Source organism: Solea senegalensis, linkage group LG9 (assembly GCF_019176455.1).
Source record: "Solea senegalensis isolate Sse05_10M linkage group LG9, IFAPA_SoseM_1, whole genome shotgun sequence".
NCBI classification, from domain to species: Eukaryota; Metazoa; Chordata; class Actinopteri; order Pleuronectiformes; family Soleidae; genus Solea; species Solea senegalensis.
Genome location: NC_058029.1, coordinates 17487753 through 17508280, shown reverse-complemented (window position 1 = coordinate 17508280; position 20528 = coordinate 17487753). Strand labels below are relative to the sequence as shown.

Sequence of the window (20528 nt, the reverse complement as noted above, 5' to 3'; positions counted from 1 at the left end):
GAACTGTGCTGCCAATAATCCAGTAAAAAGGCACGTTTTAAATACATTGTTTATTCAGAAAACTATCTTAAAATGTACTCTAACGATCATGACGTGACATCTATGGTAGTTACAGCAACATAAATGTCTTGCTACACTTGAATCAAAGATGGTTTTGATCCAATAGGTGATAAATGGAGGGACAATGACGAACAATTAAGCATTTTTTTTCTGATATGACATTCACTAGTGATAATCTACTGCACCTAAATACCTGGTCTGAACTGAAACACTCCTTTCACAGTAAAGTGCATCTTCTGTCCACATGGGACCCAAACTGTCTCCTCAACAAAGGAGATATTGCACAATTCATTGTTGTCCACTACAGTACAAGGACACCTGCTTCTTTCAAAGGCCTTTCTCTTCTCTCAAAAGGCAAACTATTGACATTCTGAAGAACTTAATTCAAACATTCACAAAAATTACACAAACGTGTGCGTTAAGTGTCATTAACATGGTTAATAGCCAATATCGTTGCTACAAAACAGATTCTCTTATGCACCACAGCCTTTAAAAATATACTATGTTGGGGTGTGAAGCTCACAAAAAGACATTTACAGCAATGCAGATGGTTTGATGTTATGACACTGGATGCTTACTAAACCTGTATGGACGTGATGCTGCTCTGATGGTCACCAAGGACGTTGTATGTCCTTGATTTTGGTATTCAGTACAAAGGAGCTGAGATTAGTGGTTTAAGGAAGCATCGTGTCTTACACTGTGGGGGCGTCTGAGGTTGTTTTGGCACTACATGCAGATTATCTAATAATAAAGGGTCATCATATATCAGAAGCACAGAGCATCCATAAAACCTGTACTCAGTCATAGGTTGGCATTTGGGTGCCGCACACACCTCCCACAGATTTAGCCCTTGAGCAGCAGTGTTGTTGTTGAAACTGTAGCTGTATGATTCATTAGTACAATGAGCGGTAATCTGATTGATGCACACGTTGCTCCCCGGTGATTCCTGACCCTCAGTCGCAGTGACCTCCAGCAGCTTCAATCTTCCTGGCTGCAGGGCCCAATTCCACTTTGCACACCCTCTGGGCAAACTTCAGCGAGCACAAAGTCTCTCCCACGTTACTCTCCAGAGCAGAAACCTTTAGCAGAGACGTTTTTAAACAAACACTGTGTCACAGCAAGCAGCAGACAGATATGTACTGCAAATATGAGCAACTTGAAAATCTAGAAATGCAGGAAAGTCATCTTACCTGCACCACCATGACAGTCTTGCTGCCTTTACCCAAAGAGTCTTGTAATAAGTAAGTAAGGCGGGAGTTCCTGAAAGGAATGTGAGTCTGCCGAGCCCTCAGTGCCTGAATTACATCCCCCAGTGACAGCAGAGAGCGGTTGATGTTCTGGGCCTCCTTCAGCCTTTCGCCCTCTGCACCAGACTTCCAGACCCTCTCTGAGCCAGCCAGGTCCACCAGGTTCAACTTGCCTGAGGAAATGCAAGTTCATTTAGAGAGTGAAAATAGAAAAGGAGAATCAAAAGCATTCAAATCTTTCATGGCTACACATGATACTAATTTTGTAGTAAAATGTCCCCTGTGACTTAAAATATTGAAATATTGAAAAACACAGGTTTAAACTCTTGGATTTTATGTAAGGTTGTCCTACTTTATGAATGGTGAACCCAAAAAGCATCTGAATAAAGATGTATTGAAGTACAATGTTATAATATTATATATATCCAGACCAGAGAGTCCTTCCTGCACAATAGGTAGGACAGATAATGTTTATATGAGTTTGTTTTCTTCCAAATAAAGTTACTGTTAAAAAAAGAGAGAAAAATAAAATGAGAGAAGAACATGAGCCTTACTTTTTGCTTTCTCATGCTTTGACCTCTCTGTTGATTGATGATTACGACATTATGATTCAGATTTTCTATATATTCTATATTGGACTCCTCTCAGGCATTTGGATCACTCCCTGTGAGGGAATAAGACGATGCATGTGTGACTGACCGGTGGTTTTGGATCCCGTGGCGAGGTCAGTGCCCTGAACTGTGATACAGAGCAGGGCATGGGAGCGTGAGCTATGCTGGTTCATCTGAGTGCCAAAGGTGATCCTGTTCCTGCGAGCTGTGGCTAAAATCTGGTGAAGCACAAAAGCATGAAGCATCCGTGGTAAAAAAAGAAATCTATTCTAATATAAATGGTGATTCATATTTGCCAAATATCCGTCACCTTCTTGATGTGCTGAAAGCTTTTAACTTCAGTGACTCTCAGGCCGGGAACATGCAGCTGGCCTGTTCCATCTGGGTTGATCTTGATGTCCAGTTTCTCTCCGTCTTTACTCAGCAGATCTCTGAGAATTAGAACAGAACACTAGTGATGACACAGCCACTGTCTTTTACAAAACAAAATGTACTTAAAGCTCCAGTGTGGAACCTCTATCACCCTCCTGTGGGCTTTGGTATGTTTATTCTGGTTTATTTTTTAGCAGTAGAACGCACTTCTGAAACACTTCATGGGCACTTCCTGGTGTTTTTTTTAGGAATAGACCAACTGCGTGAAGCTGTCACGTTTTATTCTCGCCGTGTGCTTCTTTCATCTGGCCTCCATGTGACTCTCAGCTGGAAGGCTCAATCAGCATTGTGTGACACAAACTCATTTGACAATAGTTTGAATGTAGCAGATATTTGTATACATTCAAAAGATGCGCACTACAGCTAAAAGCCTATGCAAAGAAGCCTTGTATAAAGTACCTAAAATGGATACTTGAGTAGAAGTACAAGTCTGACTTTGGTAGAAGTTGAAGTCAATTACTATACTATTACTTAATGTATATGACATTTACTCTAAGTACTTTGTGAGTGAGTTAGGATTGAGCCATGGTAGCTCAGTGGTAGGGCAAGTTGTCTTCCAGTTGGAAGGTTGTGGGTTCAATTCCTGGCTCTGCTAGTCTGTATGTGTCCTTGAGCGAGACACTTGCAGCTCATCAAGGCTAGAAAAGCTCTATATAAGTACAGACCATTACCAACTCTTCTTCTTCTGATTTTATTTGGTAGTAACAAGTAACAAAGACGTTTAGAGGAAATGTAGTGGAGTAAAAATAACCGTTGCAGTGTGTGACTGACCTGAGCACCTCGTTGTAGATCTCCACAGAACTGACAGTGACGGTGTAAGACCACATGTCCTTCCTCTCCTCAATCTCACTGAAGAGATGTTTGAGCGCTCGCTGGTTGATGCCTGGGTTCTCCACACTACCCTGAAAACCAAATGGTACTTAGGTTACAACCTGCACATGGTAGAATAAAGCTCTATGGGGACAACACTGCAGTGAAGTAGAGGACCGACCTCCATGGTGTAGGTCTTTCCAGAGCCAGTCTGTCCATATGCAAATATGCAGACATGGTAGCCATCGATGCAGGACGTCACAAGGGGTTCGATCTCCTGAAAGACCTGGTGGAAGTGAACACATGGCTTCAGTGTTTGTTACAATTATATTCCCTTCATACTCACAGTACAGTCTTGTCCCCGCTCACTACCTCTTCCTGAGTGGCCTGAGGGTGGAAAACCTTGTCCAGTTCAAAGATGCGACCCTTCCCTTTGTTCAGCACGGTGAGTGAGGACTCGTTGTTGGGGTCTGTGGTGACCACCACAGACTGGTCCTCCTCATGCTGGTCCTCCTTCAGCACCGGCTTCACTCGACACAGCACGCGAATGTTGCCTTAAAAAAACAGAAGTGGCCCAGTTGATTAGACATTTCAAGTCCTCTTGAGAAAATCTATATTTCTTCCTCTCTGCATACCTTTGAGCTCCACCAGCTGCTCGTGGTACTTCCTGCGCAGTGCAACTTCTTTCCGGTATTTATCCAGAAGATCTTTATTGGCTTCAGACATTTCATTGATAGCTGCTGAAATCTGTTAAAAATAAGTAAAAAAAACCAAACTTCACTAGGCTTAAAAACATCTACATACAGTGGACATAGTCACAGAACAATGTCATGCTTTGTACCTGTTTCTTTGCGTCATTTATAGCTGCTCCGTAAAAATCGGAGAAGTTACGAACTTGGCTCCTCAAACTAGTGTAGTCCGTCTTCATTGAGCGTAAAGTTGGAGGGAGTGATGTCAGACGTTTCTGCAAGCCTGGAAAAAAAAAAAGAAAAACCCAAACAAGAGAGATTATTCTCAAAAGTGAGGTTAACAAAACAATTAGTTAACCTTTTTATTTCCATTTTTGGCGTTAATAATGTGGTACGTACTGAAGAATTGATCCTGCAGGTTCTGGAAGTGTTCTGCTGAGCAGTTGGCAGCAGCCTTCACAGCCTCCTCCTTTCTCTCCTCCAAGTGACCGATCTCTTTCAGCAGTTCCTCTCTCAGTTTACTGATTTCACGCTCGTACGCTGCAATCTGTGAAAGGTTCAATCTGTCAACACAACTGGTCCAATCTGTGCTGGTACAGCTTTGTAATGACTTCATTCATGGATGAAATTGATCCAAGTTGTGAATTTTTCAAGATGAAGTGAGAACTTTCTCTTTTTAACTATTTAAATCACTCTTAATGGTGAAGGGATTTCCCCTGCTTCTTAATGGCCACCAGCCAAAAGTACTTTACTGTATGTTAATCTTGCTGTTGCATGAAGTTCATTGTGTCATAGTTGCTTATTTGTAAAACACAGGTCATATATACCAGTATATATCAGTATCAAGGTCATAAAAGTTTGGGATTTTCACTAGTTTTAGTTTTTATTTCCTAGTTAGTTAGTTTTAATTAGTTTTTAGAGCAGGTTTCCTAGTTTTTTATACATTTTTATTTTTGTAAATGCTTAGTTTTAGTTCAGTTTTTATTTGTTTTAGTGTTAGTTTTTTGTAATATGTATCATATTGGTGCAAGATTCAAAAAGGTGATAATGAGTATTGTGTCTCAAATATAACCTTTCAAAATTGCCAGCAGATATAAAATATAGAATATAGGAAAATAAACACACAATTAATGTACAAAGACAAAAACATTTTCACTACAATTTTAGTTAGTTTTATAAACACACATGTTAGTCAGTTAGTTATTTTTTTTAAACTCATTCAGTTAAATCAATTTTATTTCAATTCATTATTCTGTTACTCTTCGTTTACTATAATAACCTGTACTACTGCATACTTGTTATACTTGTAACTATGATAACAATTCACATCAAACTCGTTGAGCATAAATTCACTGTGTGCGTTACCTTGTGTTGCAAATTACAGCTGTATTCATCCGACTTCCTTATATGCTCCTCCAGCTGTTTGCATCGCTCGTTCTGACTGGACAGCTTTTCAGACAGGAGCTCATTTCTCTGTCTGGCTTTACTCAGCTGCTTCTGTGTGGCAGGTGACTCTACGGTCACAGTCTGCGTGACATACTGGGTATAAAAAAAATAAACAACAACCTGTAGATCATCTTCTTTAAGAACATATAGAAAAACTGACTCTCTCACAGTCAAATTCACAGTCATATTTGATTTACCTTCACCACTGGTTCCTTGTCTCTCTCTCTGTCCAACTCCAGCTGCAGCTCCCTCACCCGGTCCTCTCGTTTCCTCAGCTCATCCCCTCTCCTCCACTCGCTCTGTTCGTTCTGTCGCTCCAGATGTGACAGCTGCTCTGCACGGTGTTGTAGGGAGAGCTCCAGCTGCTGCACTCTGCTGCGCAGGCTCTCGTTCTCCTGGCAGAGCACAGAACACAAAGTCAACGTCAAGGCATTTACAGTTTACAGCTGCATATCGGCGAGTTCTCAGCTCTGCCGGTGCGTGTCACCTTGATGAGTATGGTGCTGGACTGGGAGGGGATGGCTGACAGCTGCTGCAGGAGGCCTTGAGTGACGCTCAGGCTTTGTTTCAGACTCTCGTTCTCCGCCGACAGACACAGCACTCGCTTCTCTGAATCTGTGGCTCCCTGAGAAAATATAGCACCAGGTAGAACCAAGCAGAGACTTCCTCACATAATAAACGGTATTTGTAGAAATGACGCACAAGAGAAAATGACACTTTTTTTTTGTTGCATTTTCATATTTATATGTTGTGTCAGCGGTGATGATGTGGAAAGTGCACTTACGGTGGCAGTTCTCAGTCTTGACAGCTCCTCCTCACGCTCCTCTATGCAACTCTTGAGCTCATCAATCTGCGTGAGACATGAACAGAGAATAAAGATGTGTTTGAAACGCTTTCATTCCAATATTTGTGGAATTATGGGAATGGGACATTACAAAGAGTCACATTCAGAATGTGTAACATTTGAAGCTCCAGTATGTAACATTTCTGAGGGTTTATTGGCAGTAATTGAATATACTGCCCTATAATCCCTTTAAATTAAAAAATGCTTGTCCTAGCCTTAGATTACGCTTTTTATTGGTACTTTAGATTGAGGCCTTGCTTTATAGAGGGCCTTGCGTCATCTTGTGCCATCTTGTGCCATCATGTTTTTTCAGTAACCGAAAGAACAAACCAGCCAGAGTATGCATTTTACATGGTTTAAACAAAAGTTTACTACGCAAACAAACAATAATGGCATGTATTCCGGTATGCTAAGGCCCCCGTAGTTATCTGACAAGTTTGGGAAAAGGGTGGAGAGAGTGGAGGAGTTTTTTTATAATCTGTAGTCTCATCATTTAACACCACCAACACTGGACCTCTAATATACAGTTCATGTTTAGTAATTGTGTGAGTGCATACAGGGGAAAAGACAGTGATGAATAATACATACTGAGTCTTTCACGGAAATGGTGTCATAAATAGTTAATTCCCATTTTAACAAGAGAGTTTATAAGTGGATTACACATGATCAATATTCAAAATTAGATTAAACTAAATTCAAGCGTTAGAGATCTAACTACTATGCTGCCTAGTAGCTGCCTACCTGCTGCTGAAAGGACAGTATGCGAGAGTGTCGGTCTCTTTCCTGCTGTTCTAGTTGTGAGTGCAGCAGGCGGAGCTCTCCTCTCAGCTTACTCCTCTCACCCTGGAGGCCGTACAGAGACTCCACCAACCTGTGAACCCCAGGTTGTGTCCCTGCATCACTGCTGGACTCACCTAGAAGACAGAAACAGACACTTTAATCAGCCAAATACTGATAGTGATTAAATACTGCATCGGTAAAAAAGCTGCACTTCCTCTGAACTTCATTTTACACTTAGGCTTTTACCATTAGACCATGCATTTAAATGCTTGTGTTGTGTTTAATATGAATGAACATTATGTACGCACGCACTCACAGCTTCGAGTCACTGTGACCTGCAGGTCATTTACCACTTGTTAAGTTTCCACTCTTGTGTCTCCTGGGCAGCGTTTCATACCTGTCTCTCACGTGCAGTCTGCACCAAATGCAGAGCCAGGTTTACGACATGCTAAACCTCCTCTATTGTTCCACAGGTACATGCGCGGCACACCCAGTGGCATTTTAATCACTTTCCGCCTCTACAATAATTTGTCAGGCTATGTCAGCTTTAATTTTCATCTCAGGGCTTTGTGCTTGTTTTAATAACCCCGGTGTGTCAGGTTTGCTGTGTCACTATGGTGCAGAGAGAGAGGATGAGGCCAAGAACGAGAAAAAAAAACAGGGAGAGGAGAGGTACAGCTGTGCTGGATATAAATGTGTTTGAGCTGCTGTAGCCTGCAGAGGCACTAACAAGGCTGTGTGAAACTGTGAAATGATGCAAACAAGCATGAAGATAAAATAAGCGTGACATGGTTGTTAACGACGGAGCTTTGAATGGAGCATCATTATTCAATAATGAAACGTAGATTTGGAAAAAAAAAACAGCCAAATGGCACATGTGATTGATATCTTGCACATCCTAGACCTGCACGATGCATCAGAGTAAGCAAACAAGCCTTGTAACACTGGGACATGGACCCCCGCCTATTTTTAGTCAGACACGAGCACACGTGCCCCTGAACATGTGCCAGATATTGTGAGTGCATCTGCAGGGAATGAAACAGCAGTTACAGCCATGGTTTATTCATATAACCCCGAGCCATAGAGTCACTGTCCACGTACCGAATACTTCTGTGTCACACAGACATTAACTGAAAAAGTTCATGTCTGTGTGCATGAAGGTTTTCTTCCTATTAAATTCACACTGAGATGTACCTGCAGTGGCGGCCGGTGAGAGGATTTTGAATATTATTTGATATTATTAGTCCGCTTGAGGACAGGAATCTGATATGTCTACATCTTCATGCACGGATGTTAACACGGATGCACAGCAGACAACACAGCTGGTCGCTTGTGAGGCCAAAACGACCATCTGGTCAAGACTGAAGTAAAGCAGACAAATAATATTAAAGACTATAAGGTCAGTCGCAGCTGTACAGTGTGAGTCTGTTCTCTGTGACATCACTAATGCCCACCTGACATGCACCAACACAAATCTAATCAGTCTCCTCTGCTCTATTCTTCTATTTAAAGGTGTACAGTGTGTCCCGAGTAGAAGGAAATCTAATTTTGCACAAGAGAAAAGCACCTCTAACCTGAAATAACTGATCATCCTATTAGACAACAAAAAATTCACTGCCTTCAATCTAGTAATCTTGTAAATTAAAGCACAGATTGTCGTCATCATCCTTCACCATATGATCTCATTCAGTCTCGTATCATAATCCTGCCGTCGGATCTCTTTGCCATTTTATACGTCCTTTTTCCACACCAACCAATTTACATGGTTATCAAAACAACCCTGTGACCTATTACTCTAACATCCTTCTTGCACCTTCTATTTCCACCCTCCCCCATCCCCTCTTCCCTCTCTCCACCTCCTCCTCCTCCTCCCTCACCCTCATTCAGCGGGCTGGGGGTCTGCTGCTGACTGATGGCCTCCTCCAGGCTGCTGATGATGCTGTTCTTGTCCCTGAGATGCTGGCGGTAGGAGGACCGCAGGGCCTTCATCTGCCTGCGGTGCTGGACGCGGTGCCTCTTCAGCTGAACCCTGTACTGGTCGGCCTGCTGCTGCAGCTGCTGGAAGTGGGAGTACTGCTCCAGAAAACTCAGCAAGTGGGACATCACTGCCACCAAAGGAGAGTCTGCCAACTGGACATCACACACACAAACATCCACACAATGTTTTATCACAACAGTGACTCATTTTGTTTTGCGTCAGGTGCTCAGTTGAAGTGAAGCCACAGCTGTGTTACCTTTCCTGTTGCTTCCAACTGAACTTGCGAGGCCCTTCTCTTCTCAGCCTCCTGTTTGAAGGACAAAAAGGCAGCCAGAGGAGTGCATGCTGGGATGTCAGGGGAACTCTCCTCTTCATCTTCATCACTGTCACCGCTACTGCCTGCATCACCACAATAAAGAGTAATGGTATGTATGTAAAAATCCATATCTTATGACACACAACGGCCTAAATAAGCCACTCACTTGATTCGCTAAGGCAAACACTAGCTTTTTTCCCCTTTTTGGGGCTGTGGCCATCTCTCCTCCTGCTCCCTGTTTCCATGGAAACATGTCCTGGCTCCTGAGTACAGCATCATACAAAAGGGTCAGACATGCAAGAAATATCTCCACATTGCCTTCAAAAGAATGCACATAATTAGGCTCAGTGATGCTACCATGACGATGTAAACTGTCATGTAGAAGGTATCGCATGCATGTTCCTTATTGAAAGAAAAAAAAAAAACAGCCATTCAGAGTCAAACGACTTCCGAGGCTGGATATGAGGTGGCTAGACATACATCTGAGGAAGCACCACATGCCTCCTCCGAGGCTTCTTCCTCCTCCTCCTCCTTCTTAAAGACAGTGTAAAAGATGTAGACTAAAAGGGAGTAGAAGGCGTACATCTCTACACCGTCCAAGATTCCCTGTGGATGACAGCGTTCACAGACATATATCATTATATTATTAAATCTCTATCTTAAGAGACCATCATTCAACATGCTTTGTCTTCTTTACCTTATCACATATCTTCTCTTCCCAGGTGATAAAAACATGACATCCCCATCATTTGTATTCTCCTCTCGCGCTCCATCGGTGTCGTCAATGACAAATCCTCCAAAGCAGCTCCAGTTCTCGGGGCTGCAACAGCATCTCAGTGCAGCCGCTGTGTGACTCCCTCTCAGCTGTGATGCTCCCTCCTCCCCCTTTCTCCTCGCTCTCACCCGCCTCCTTCTCTCTCCTTCCTTTGGCCCCGTCCACAGGCTGCATCTGCAGTGAGCATGCTTGCTGCAGTTTTCTGATTCGCTGCAGTGGCAGGGGGGGGGCGGATTAGGGTATGGATCCTTTAAATATTCAGTGTTTTGTATGTGAGACTGAACTGTGGGGGTTGACAGTGATATAAGAAGACTGCATTCTCATATGGGTTCTATAAGGTACTTGAGAATTACTGAATGTACTGAAGATTATGACACGACGAAGACGAGTTGCAAAACACATGCAGTGACATCATTATTATTGACATGTTTGATTTATCTTCCTCTGGTGAATACGCTCAAGTCAATTACAAAATCAGTAACAGATTCAATTAAAATGACATGTCACATTTTTACATCTTGCCAAAAAAAGACATGAACCGAGAGATAAATTATATTGACAATAAATTAAAGAAAATAGTAGTTAGATAAAGGCTTTGTCACAGAAGCTTGCACATGCACTGCAGTAAAACTGCTGAGACACATGCTCACAAGTCTGAAACCCTCAGGGAGAGTCTGCGGTGTCCACTGTAAAACTACGGAAAGAACATCAATACCTTGCAAGGACAACACGGTATAACAAAGAAAATTATATAGTGGTCATTTCACAACATTACAGCCACTAAACACCAAGAAAGGAATATATCAAGGTGGCATGATGAGGTAAGAGCCGGTCCACAACTTACACTACTGCAGGTACTGTATATCAGCTGCTGAGGCTGCAGAACAAAAAACACTAAAGCTGTTTGCAGGTCGTCTGTACAGCCCGCAACACGACATATGTAGTACATGGTAATAATCACATTATAAATGTCACCCGGCCACTCCCAGTCTGCCCAAACGGCGACATGACACCACCATGTGCTTTTTGCATGCCACGCACTGTAGTGCAAATGAGTTTGTTCAATGGTGTCTGACCTTTATTCACTCTACCAAGGAGGTTGTGCTTTTGCCAGCACATGTTTGTGTCCTTGTGAGCAGCATAACTCAAAAAAAGCTTGGATTTCATTTTCTGTGGACGTATGTTGTCGTCCAGGGAAGAAATGATTCAATTTTGGTGGTAATTTTATGACACTGTGGGAAAGTGAGAAGCCTTGACAGAGGTGTGTGCTCTTTGAGTGCTTTCTCTCGTTCAGATTGAGTTCATGAGATTCTTGGTGTAGCAGCTACTCTTTATTCCCGTGAGCTGTAAATCAACACTTTGAGGTTTTATAAGAATGTATCATTTCATCACAGCTCTATAAAAGTATTGATATTTATAGCCCATCATACCCCAACAAAGCTTTTTCATTAATGTGTTTATAACATCTTTTATTCGTTGGGATCTGTAGCATAGTGTTGCAACAACTGGTGTTTCCCTATAGGGATGCACAATATTATCAGCAAGATATCTGTATCAACAGATATTGGCTTTAAAATTTACTATCATCGGATATCAGCAAACACACCTAGATCTGCTAATATGACTAATGACTAAACTAGTAGGCTGAAAAAGCTGCTACCTCCTTGACGTCTATGCAAGTGCCCTCCTACAGCTTATTTATTTTTAAGTAAAGATATTTTATATCCACATCTGCTGCAACATATGTATGAAAATATTATGTTAATTTCATATCATGCATCCTTATTCCACTGTTTCCAGTGGGTTATTGATTGCTTAGTATGTATGTGTGGGAAAGTGTGTCTCAATTTACAGGAGCCCAAGGTAACATTCCAAGTATTTATTATATAATCAATTATTGGCCAAATAAGCTTTTTAATAACAGATATATTTAATCCATAGTGATGTGATGTGAAAATACTTGATTTTAAAAAACTAAAAATCAGCTTATGTTCATTTTTGTTCAATAACTAACACTTGTTTGGTTAAGCGGTTCCCAGTTTTGCTGACATTTACGCTATAATACCACCCAGCAAATAAGTGACTAACAACCAAACACACTCCAGCTGAAACTTATTATACAGTAAATAAAACATGTCAGTTATAGCTTTTACATTATATCTCTGGTAAATATGTCTTTGTGGCATTTAGTATAATTATTACAAGATTGTGATGACATACACAGATGTGTACTAAATGCTGAAGTTACATCAGTCAGTCACATCCAACAGAAACTTGCCAAGGGCCTTTGTCGAGGCCCAACAGCCTATTGACAAGGAGCCTTTCAGAAACCACTTCATTAGTCCCTCAGAGGCAGCTGTAGAAACCAGAGGAGCAAACATATTTATTCCCACTTGTGGAGTCATGAGAACAGGGAGGCTCAGGGCCACACCACCCATGGCCCCTGAAGCATTACCAGCAAAAAGACACACTGTGAGGCAGCAGGACAGAGAGGACAGGCCCAAGCAGCGGGTCATCACTGTCAGAGTGTCTGCTGAGAGCCAGTCCCACAGTCCCAGCAGCAGACAAGAGCCACAGAGGAGAATGTGTGCAGTGTTGTGGTCCTGACTGAGCCACAGGAAGTCAAAGGAGACCAACGCTGGAGCCAGAACCTCGCCAGCCCACTCTGCTTCTTTCTGGAGGGTAGTTAGGTATGAGCTGGAGGAAGGAAAGATGCAAACTGATGCAGAGAGTCCAAGCACGAGAAGACCTACTGAAGGAGCTCTGTGGTCCTGCAGATACAGAGTTTGTAACAACATTACTCTCCATGCAACACATGGCTGAATTTATTTATTAACTTATGCAGATGTCAGACTTTTTATAACAAATCCTAAAATGGCACCGGAGGGGAATTAGTAATTGTACATAACTAACTAAACTAACAACTAACTAAAGAGTAAAAGCAATTAACAGAATAAGCAAAGCCAATAAAATAAACAAAAGTGCCAAAATGTAACATTAATAATATATAAAACCGTTACTACAACTAACTTCTGAGATTAACTTATTGTTTTTCAATATACTAATAATTATCTACAACAGTGGTTCTCAAGGAAAAATATTGAGCTCTTTAAGTAACACCATTATGACCAACGTTAAAATACAGTGGTGCAAATAAGCCGAGCAAAGTCAGCTACAGGGGGCAGATTTATTCCAAATAAGACAATTTGTTCTCTCATCATCCTCCTCTTCCTCTCACATACTTCCCACACTGGTATAGTGAAATTAGATTAAGATGGAGCAAGAGATAAGGTGACTCTATTATTATTTAATTTATGTATTTGTTTCTTTTTCTACACCCTCCAGTCAAAATGCCTCAGCTCCACATCAATCACATACCCTGGTATATACAGTAGAACAGTACTTCTGATTTTCCTCCAAGTACCACCAGAGGAAGCTCGCGTCCCACACGTTGAGAACCATGGATGTACATGTCAACCAATAATCTTAAACTGACCCCTGATTGGTTCGCAATTGGTTTCACTACAGTTACAGTTAGTAAACGAAGTGGCATCGTGACTGACTGAATGACACGTACCTTAAAGAGTTTATATGAAGAGTACAGAGCCGTGGTGCACAGAATGATGTTGCAGCATGAAGTTACCCACTCTGTCAAACAGGACGCCATTGATCGTGATCGTGGCACCGTGTGTCACCCACGTACACATCCGTTATAAACGGCAACAGAGAACGTCGTCTAAAGAAAAATGTTATTACATCTGTATCTGAATGTTGTGTCGGGTTGTTTTAGGAGCTCAACATAAACGCAAACGCGCTGCTGTGCTGTGACAAACTTTAGGTGTAGGTAGAGTTGTTGGGACACGTGACCACGGGGTTTGACACACTGGGCATGCTCCAAAAGATGCGTTCAACCAACCTCGTAAAGTTTACAACTACCCACCAGCCAGTGTTCGGTAGTTTAAAGGTAGTAGTAGTAAAAGGTCAAATACTGTATCTAAAATGTGTCAGTTTTTTTATTGTTTTCAATAATCTTTAAACAACTGTGTATATCAGTATACCTATATCAGAATCAGAATACTTCATTAATATTATTATAAATGGGAAATTGATTCAAAGCAAACAGGAATACGAGTAAGAAGCTTGAGTAAAGATTTGAGCCATGCTACAAAAAATGTGATTCAGAAGTTACAATACTATAATAGTTAATTGTATTTGTTTATTTTATGACGTTTGTATGAAATAAACAATCAATAATAATTGTTTCGGTCTAAAAAATAAACAGAAACCCAAAACAATGATATTCCCTACTATGTAAATCGGGTTTGTGTACCTTGAAATCTGCTATAACGCTACAGAAAAATAATGTAATTGTATTTTTGTTGTTGTACGATTACAGTGAAACAGCAGGGGGCAGTCACGTCCTCAGAGGTTTATTTCTTCCGACGGTACCTGAAAGCAGCCAAAGTTCAAAAAGTATGGCGGCGGAGTTTTTGACAACAATTACAGAGCAGTGGATACGGGACAGATTACAAATAACACACCCATGTCTCGGTAACAACATCTCCTTCTGATAAAATGTCAAGAATCGATACTAGTCAAACCATGACGGTTCAGCCTCTGTTGTGTATAATAAGTGTATTTTCTGGTCGGTGGCAACAAGGCTAACGACAGCTAGCGTACCTGTAACAATGGTCACGTGACGCAAACTAAAGCGTCATAATTATCAGTGTTCGAGTTGAATCTTATTTATAGGTAAATTATATTTTTGAAAACAGGTGATGTTCGTTCACTGAGCCTGCCGGGGACACAGGAGGAGAAGATCAGACATCTCGGGAATGCACTGAACAACTTTGTCCGTCTGAAGTCTCTGGATCTCTCCCGTAACGCGCTCGTTTCCATTGAGGTGGGTTTTAATTGATTTAACTGATTTATCAAAAACACATTCACGTTACTAATGGGATGTTGAACCCAGTTACTACTGTTGCGTTTTGGAGCATTCCCTATTTCATCATCACTGCATTGTCTGCATTAAAGCATTAGACGTTGCTGTCCTTATTCAGACAGCCAGAATAGATTTTTGAAAGTCTGCAAAGCCAACAACAATCAAAGCCACATTTGACAAAACTGAGGCCGTCACAGATAGTTTGGTTGTGTTTGAAAATTGTTTGTCTGCACAGTATGAAAATGAATTACATGCCAGCTGAAGAGCCATGACTGGGCTCTCAGAAGTTGTTGTCATGGTGCCACTGTTTTCTTGTTTGAAAAATCACATTTGTATACATATATATGATTAAATAAATGTCTTCAGAGTATCTCATGGATAGGCAAGTGATTTTGGTTATTTTGGTGGTTATCATCCATTTTCTACCACTTTATCCTCCACATGAAGGTCACGGTGAGCACTGTGCTAATCTCTGCTGACATAGGTCGACAGGCGGGGTACACCCTGGACAGTTTGGCCGTCCATCACTGGGCCACATATAGAGACAAACAACCATCCACTCTCACACTCAGTGTCAGCATAATAATCATTGTAGATATGAGGATATTTAGCATATACATTTATTACATAGATATTAATGATTGTGTGAAATGGTAGTAGCAGTGCTAAATAATCAAGCAGTGGCACACCATTGCTGAATGAAGGTAGGGGAATGTAAGGGGAACAATGACTATAATAACACAGCATTTAGATTAATTTCAGGTAACATCTGCTCAAGTGTTTTTGGTTTCTTACCAGGGGGTCCAACACCTGAAAATGCTTGAGAGACTGATCCTGTACTATAACTGCATCCCTTCCCTTGAAGAGATAAAAGTGCTGTATGAGCTGAAGGCTTTGAAAGAGCTGGACCTTCGACTCAACCCTCTGACCAAAAGTTCCCCACACTACCGTCCTTATCTGGTGCATGCAATGCCCAGCCTACGCAAGCTTGGTAATATCAAACCATTTTTTTAACCAATGTCGTGCTTTTCTCACACAGGTTCTTAGAAATAATAGGTGTCCTCCATTGCTCTCCAGATAGCTGCTCAGTCAGAGACACAGAGCGTAAGGCTGCCATAATGCAGTTCTCCTCTGATGATCTACCTCACCTGAAGAGCTCCTGTCCACACCACGTTAAAGACAAAAGGTTCAGTATTTAACACACTTGTCAGGTAAAAATCTGGGATACATAAACTTGCCATCTGAGAGGGTCAAAGAAAGAAATGCAATCTTTATTATATACTTCAATTTTTCCACCACACTGTACATAGCCATCGCTCTTTTACGAAATGTAGTCATATGGGTGTTTTATTTTGATGAAAGCGGCACAGTGGAATGTATGTAGAAGCTTTAAATGTAGAGCTGAAACGATTAATCGATGAATCGATTATTAATCAATTACTAAATTAATCGACAACTATTTTGATAATCTGTTTGAAGCTTTTTTTATGATTAAAACAAGATTTCTGATTGTTTAAGCTTCTTAAATGTGAATATTTTCTTCATGTGTTTGCTCTGGATAACAAATAAATCATTAAAGGTTAATCATTTTGGTTTGTGGACAAAACAAGACATTTGAGAACATCATCATGTCCAGATTTGACGAACACCGATCAACTTTTTAAAAGGTTTTCTGATATTTTATGGACCAAATGATTAATCGAGAAAATAATCGACAGATTGATTTTGAAAATAATTGTTAGTTGCAGCTCTATTTAAATGACATAAGTAATGAAACCTGGATGGTAACCCTCTTGATTGTGGTATTCAGAAGCATTGATCAGAGACTGGCTCTTGTTAACCGAGTAACCAAGAGGTTCTCTCCCCTGACTGACACCAATGACATTGTATTGAACTTTGTGGAGATGAATCACCAAGGCCAAAGTGAAACCACCTCTGTGCACAAAGAGGCAGAAGGTAAGAGGTCAAACCCCACAAATGAATTTCCAAACTAAATCAACATCATAAAAATTAAATTTCAAACTGTCTAATGTCTCAGAACCAAGAGAGGAAGGATCTAAACATTTTACGGAGCCGAGGAGTTCAACTCCAAAACAGGTGATTTTATTTAGCTTTTGGAAAGAAAAACAATTCATTCGTAATATATTTACAAATCACATATACTATATTATGGTTTATTATTATTATTTTTGTTTTAAAGGAAATGGCTAAATCCATCCTAAGACAGCCCTCCAAAAAACATGGTAAGTTTTTCCATTTGCAGTTGTGCACAATTTCTAAAACCACCACATGGTGGAGACAGAAACCAGTTCTTTATTTATTTTTAATCTTAAATACAGTCTCTATACTGGAGGCCAGTTAATATCACTGTTTTATTTTGTTATTTGTAATTTACCCTGTACACAGAGTCCTCGGTGCCACACATGAAAGAGCCATCTCTTAAAAAAAGCTCTACCTCATTAAAAGTGAACGACGGACCAAAAGTTTCGTTTGGCCCTTGTGTGGAGAAACACAGACCTGTGCCTGGTAAACAAACCAGACATGTGGCCAAAGGCTATTTCACCCCCAATCCTGGTAGGAAGCTGAATTTCTACAATTAACAAAAATATTTTCACAAATATTTCTCTCCTATGGTATGCTGATGATGACATTTTCAACATTTTTACAGATCAAAGTCACGTTCATTGTTCTTCATTTATTAACATCCGGCCTCCCAGTCCGCGTAGTTCTGGTTTGAATCCGTCTGACCACTCTAACCCCATCTTACATCCTCCAAGACTGACCTACTCCAGCTTTAATAAGACAGAGGGGGGCTCCAGCCCGCAGCAGCACACAGAAAAGGCAAAAAAGGTTAAACCTTCTTAAAATTCACACACTGAATCACAAAACCTCCTCCCCATGTGTACAAATCATATTTCAGATTGTTTCTCTTATAATTATAATCTCTTCTAATATTAACTTGCAGGGAAGTTACAGGAAACCCCTGGAGATGCTTCTTAATCTCGTGGACAAACACTGGACAGGAGAGCGATCACTGCATCACAATAACAACTTCCTGTGTGAGTTTGGTTCGGGGGGAATGTTCTGTAGTTTCTGATGACTGAGATAATGCTTCTTATCGCTCCTATTTTTGCCCCTAGCTCAGGCAGTCCACATCCTCTCTATGATGGAGAGCGATATTTCCTGCAGGGAGGCTCAGGTCAGGACCTTAAGACGGGAAACTAATTCACTGACCTTTCAAGTGGCTGCACGAGAGGAAGAGCACAGAGCTGAAGTCTGCAATCTTTCTGCTCAGCTGGAAGAAACTCGCAGCGCCGCTGTGAGTGGATTCAATCCTCAGAAACACTGTTAAGCTCCTCAGAACATAAATCGTTTTGACAAACCACGCTGCCTTTATTGTTTACGTCATCATAGGGCAAACTAAATGAGCAGCTGAGAACTGTCTTGGAGGAGAACGTCGCTCTACAGAAACAGCTGATCAAGTTGGAACGAAAGTACCTAAAGTCTATGACGAAAAGCTCACCAATGTCTCAGATTAAAGGTGAGACTCACATCATACTTTGTTTTCCTATAAATTACAACATTTTCAAAATCTAAATGTTCTATTGAACAGCGTCTGTGGGGTCACCCACTGATGACTGACTGTGCTACCTTCCAGGCTTCCCTTTTAAAGCGGAGGACTACATTCATCCTTCTATAGTTTATGGAAAATACCCACGAGCATTCTTCTGTATTTCTGATCCTGTGTTCATACTTGCACATCCTTTTAGATGCTCAGACAGAAGTGGAGGAGCTGAAGAAAGAGATCGAGGGCCTGAGGGAGAAAGTGCACGAGGCTGAGAAACTTAAATAGGCTGAAAGAAAGCCAGGTAAGAAGACAGACTAACCCCCATCTGGTTGTTGATACTTGTGTTTAAATCAGTGCTGCTCTGTGATTTGAGTCTGGCTGTGTACTGCAGGTCCCCGGTGGCTACCAGTGTTAGTGAGAGCTGATGTGAAGTGTGGAACATTAAAGAAGCATCGGAATGAGGAGATGCACACCAGTATGAAAATATGCAGCGTGTCATATTTGCATTACATATTGCATCAGCTCCTGCAGCTGAAGACTTTTTTTTATTTTTTTTTTTTATATTTTTACTTTATTTATGTTACTACACTGTACATCAGATTTCTGTGAGCATTATGTTCCCCAGTCCATTTGATAATTGTTAATTATTTAAAAAAAAAGAATATATAGAAGACGGTGTACGCTTGATGTAAACAAAACAAGGGGAAAGACAATTCATTCATGCAACGTTGTGTATAAGTGTGTGACAGAGCTGTTATGTTAACAGATGATTTTAGGTAAGAAAAATGTTAGTGAGAGGCTCATGGTTTATTTCCTGGATCAGTAGCAAGATGGTGTCTCTCTTGGCTGTTTTCCTTATTATTATTACTTTTTAGGTCAGTTGTGTGTCCATCTGCTTTGTATGCTGTGGTGGAATGAATGCATCGAGATTCCAGCTGCACTGTGACTTTATTTATACTTCTGCCTTGGGGCTGGAGCGCTGCACACACATGCACTTTACTCTCGCTGACACTAATGCAAGAGCTGGCAAAGCGGGTTAGGATGTGGGTTCTACATGAACTCGGTTAGCGAATGGTAGAGATGACTGGAAAGGAGAGCCACAGTGTCGCAAAACATAAAACCACCGTGACATGCTCAGCAGAGGTTCTGGGATGTTTCTTTTATTTTTTCAATAAAGCACTACAAATCATGAACACACACTTTAAGTATAAGGAACCAGAACAAAACACGCTGCATGCACCGGAGCACAACAGTACATTAAAAGGTTTTTTTCTTAAAAAAGAGACGGTATTGTTCCTCCACATTAAAGGTGCACAGTATTTGGCATTAAGCACTGACAACAGGTCAAACCGAACACTAAAAAGCTGCTAGTTTCAAAGTTGGTGCGTGGATCACCGTCAGCTGACACTACAGGTATTGTGTGTGACAAATATGGCAAAAATTGCGCCACAATTTTGCAAAAATATTCTATAAAAGTCGATTATACTTGTTTGTAATATTCGCTTTATGTTGTACCTTGGATGATGAGTACCAAAAATGTAAGGTCATCTTTAGAATAGTTTAGAGGCTTACTTTGTATGTATGAAGTTGATACATATAGAGTTCAAGCAATAATTAGACTTCTCACATATGCATGTGTGTCTATATATGTATACATATATATATATATATATATATATATACATAAATGTATATATATGTGTGTATATACACACACACACAGTACTGTGTACAAGCTTTAGGCAGGTGTGGAAAAAAGCTGTGAAACGTCCATGTGTCTTGTTGCTGTACTGAAGACTACAGTCTTAGACTGTCCCTGACCCAGTTTTCAGCTCCTACACAGCTAAACGTTGTACGTTATAGCCACTGGAGATTTCACTTTAGAAGCCTTTTGGATGAAAGGTGAAACGTCTTCACCTTTCAGGACCAAGCAAGTCCAGTCCAGAGACCTGGATGACGGAAACCTTCAAAGACATGATCCTACACAGCTACGTCTTTGTTAGTTAACGACTGTGTTTCAACCTACATAT

At 40.9% G+C, this 20528-nt stretch overlaps 3 protein-coding genes across 4 annotated transcripts; 1 reads left to right on the top strand and 2 right to left on the bottom strand.

Moving 5' to 3' along the window:
- Positions 1 to 31: 31 nt before the first annotated feature.
- Positions 32 to 10212, bottom strand: si:ch211-257p13.3 (kinesin-like protein KIFC3). The gene is made up of 20 exons (XM_044034930.1): positions 9911 to 10212; positions 9694 to 9819; positions 9380 to 9476; positions 9154 to 9296; positions 8797 to 9049; positions 6881 to 7053; positions 6080 to 6145; positions 5783 to 5920; positions 5493 to 5690; positions 5215 to 5388; positions 4249 to 4396; positions 4002 to 4132; positions 3796 to 3907; positions 3533 to 3714; positions 3342 to 3446; positions 3122 to 3252; positions 2229 to 2349; positions 2007 to 2136; positions 1251 to 1480; positions 32 to 1139 (listed from the first exon to the last, which is right to left on the bottom strand). Exons 2-20 carry the CDS (start codon positions 9796 to 9798, stop codon positions 1014 to 1016), a joined length of 2763 nt encoding a protein of 920 aa, XP_043890865.1. The 5' UTR covers positions 9799 to 9819; positions 9911 to 10212; the 3' UTR covers positions 32 to 1013.
- Positions 10213 to 11606: 1394 nt separating this feature from the next.
- On the bottom strand, positions 11607 to 13860 carry LOC122774926. 2 transcript variants are annotated; one of them, XR_006361034.1, is made up of 3 exons: positions 13566 to 13860; positions 12080 to 12759; positions 11607 to 12044 (listed from the first exon to the last, which is right to left on the bottom strand). XR_006361034.1 is itself a non-coding variant. In XM_044034538.1 (2 exons), the coding sequence occupies exons 1-2, from the start codon at positions 13653 to 13655 to the stop codon at positions 12238 to 12240; spliced, it is 612 nt and encodes a 203-aa protein (XP_043890473.1). In that variant the 5' UTR covers positions 13656 to 13860; the 3' UTR covers positions 11607 to 12237. The 2 variants fall into 2 exon arrangements, 1 of the variants encoding a protein (XP_043890473.1); XM_044034538.1 differs by having other exon boundaries at positions 11607 to 12759.
- Positions 13861 to 14429: 569 nt separating this feature from the next.
- cep72 (centrosomal protein 72) lies at positions 14430 to 19432 on the top strand. The gene is made up of 14 exons (XM_044034310.1): positions 14430 to 14539; positions 14764 to 14891; positions 15729 to 15921; positions 16008 to 16116; positions 16741 to 16886; positions 16969 to 17027; positions 17131 to 17173; positions 17337 to 17504; positions 17599 to 17780; positions 17896 to 17989; positions 18071 to 18249; positions 18345 to 18471; positions 18701 to 18799; positions 18890 to 19432. The coding sequence occupies exons 1-13, from the start codon at positions 14464 to 14466 to the stop codon at positions 18781 to 18783; spliced, it is 1587 nt and encodes a 528-aa protein (XP_043890245.1). The 5' UTR covers positions 14430 to 14463; the 3' UTR covers positions 18784 to 18799; positions 18890 to 19432.
- Positions 19433 to 20528: the final 1096 nt, after the last annotated feature.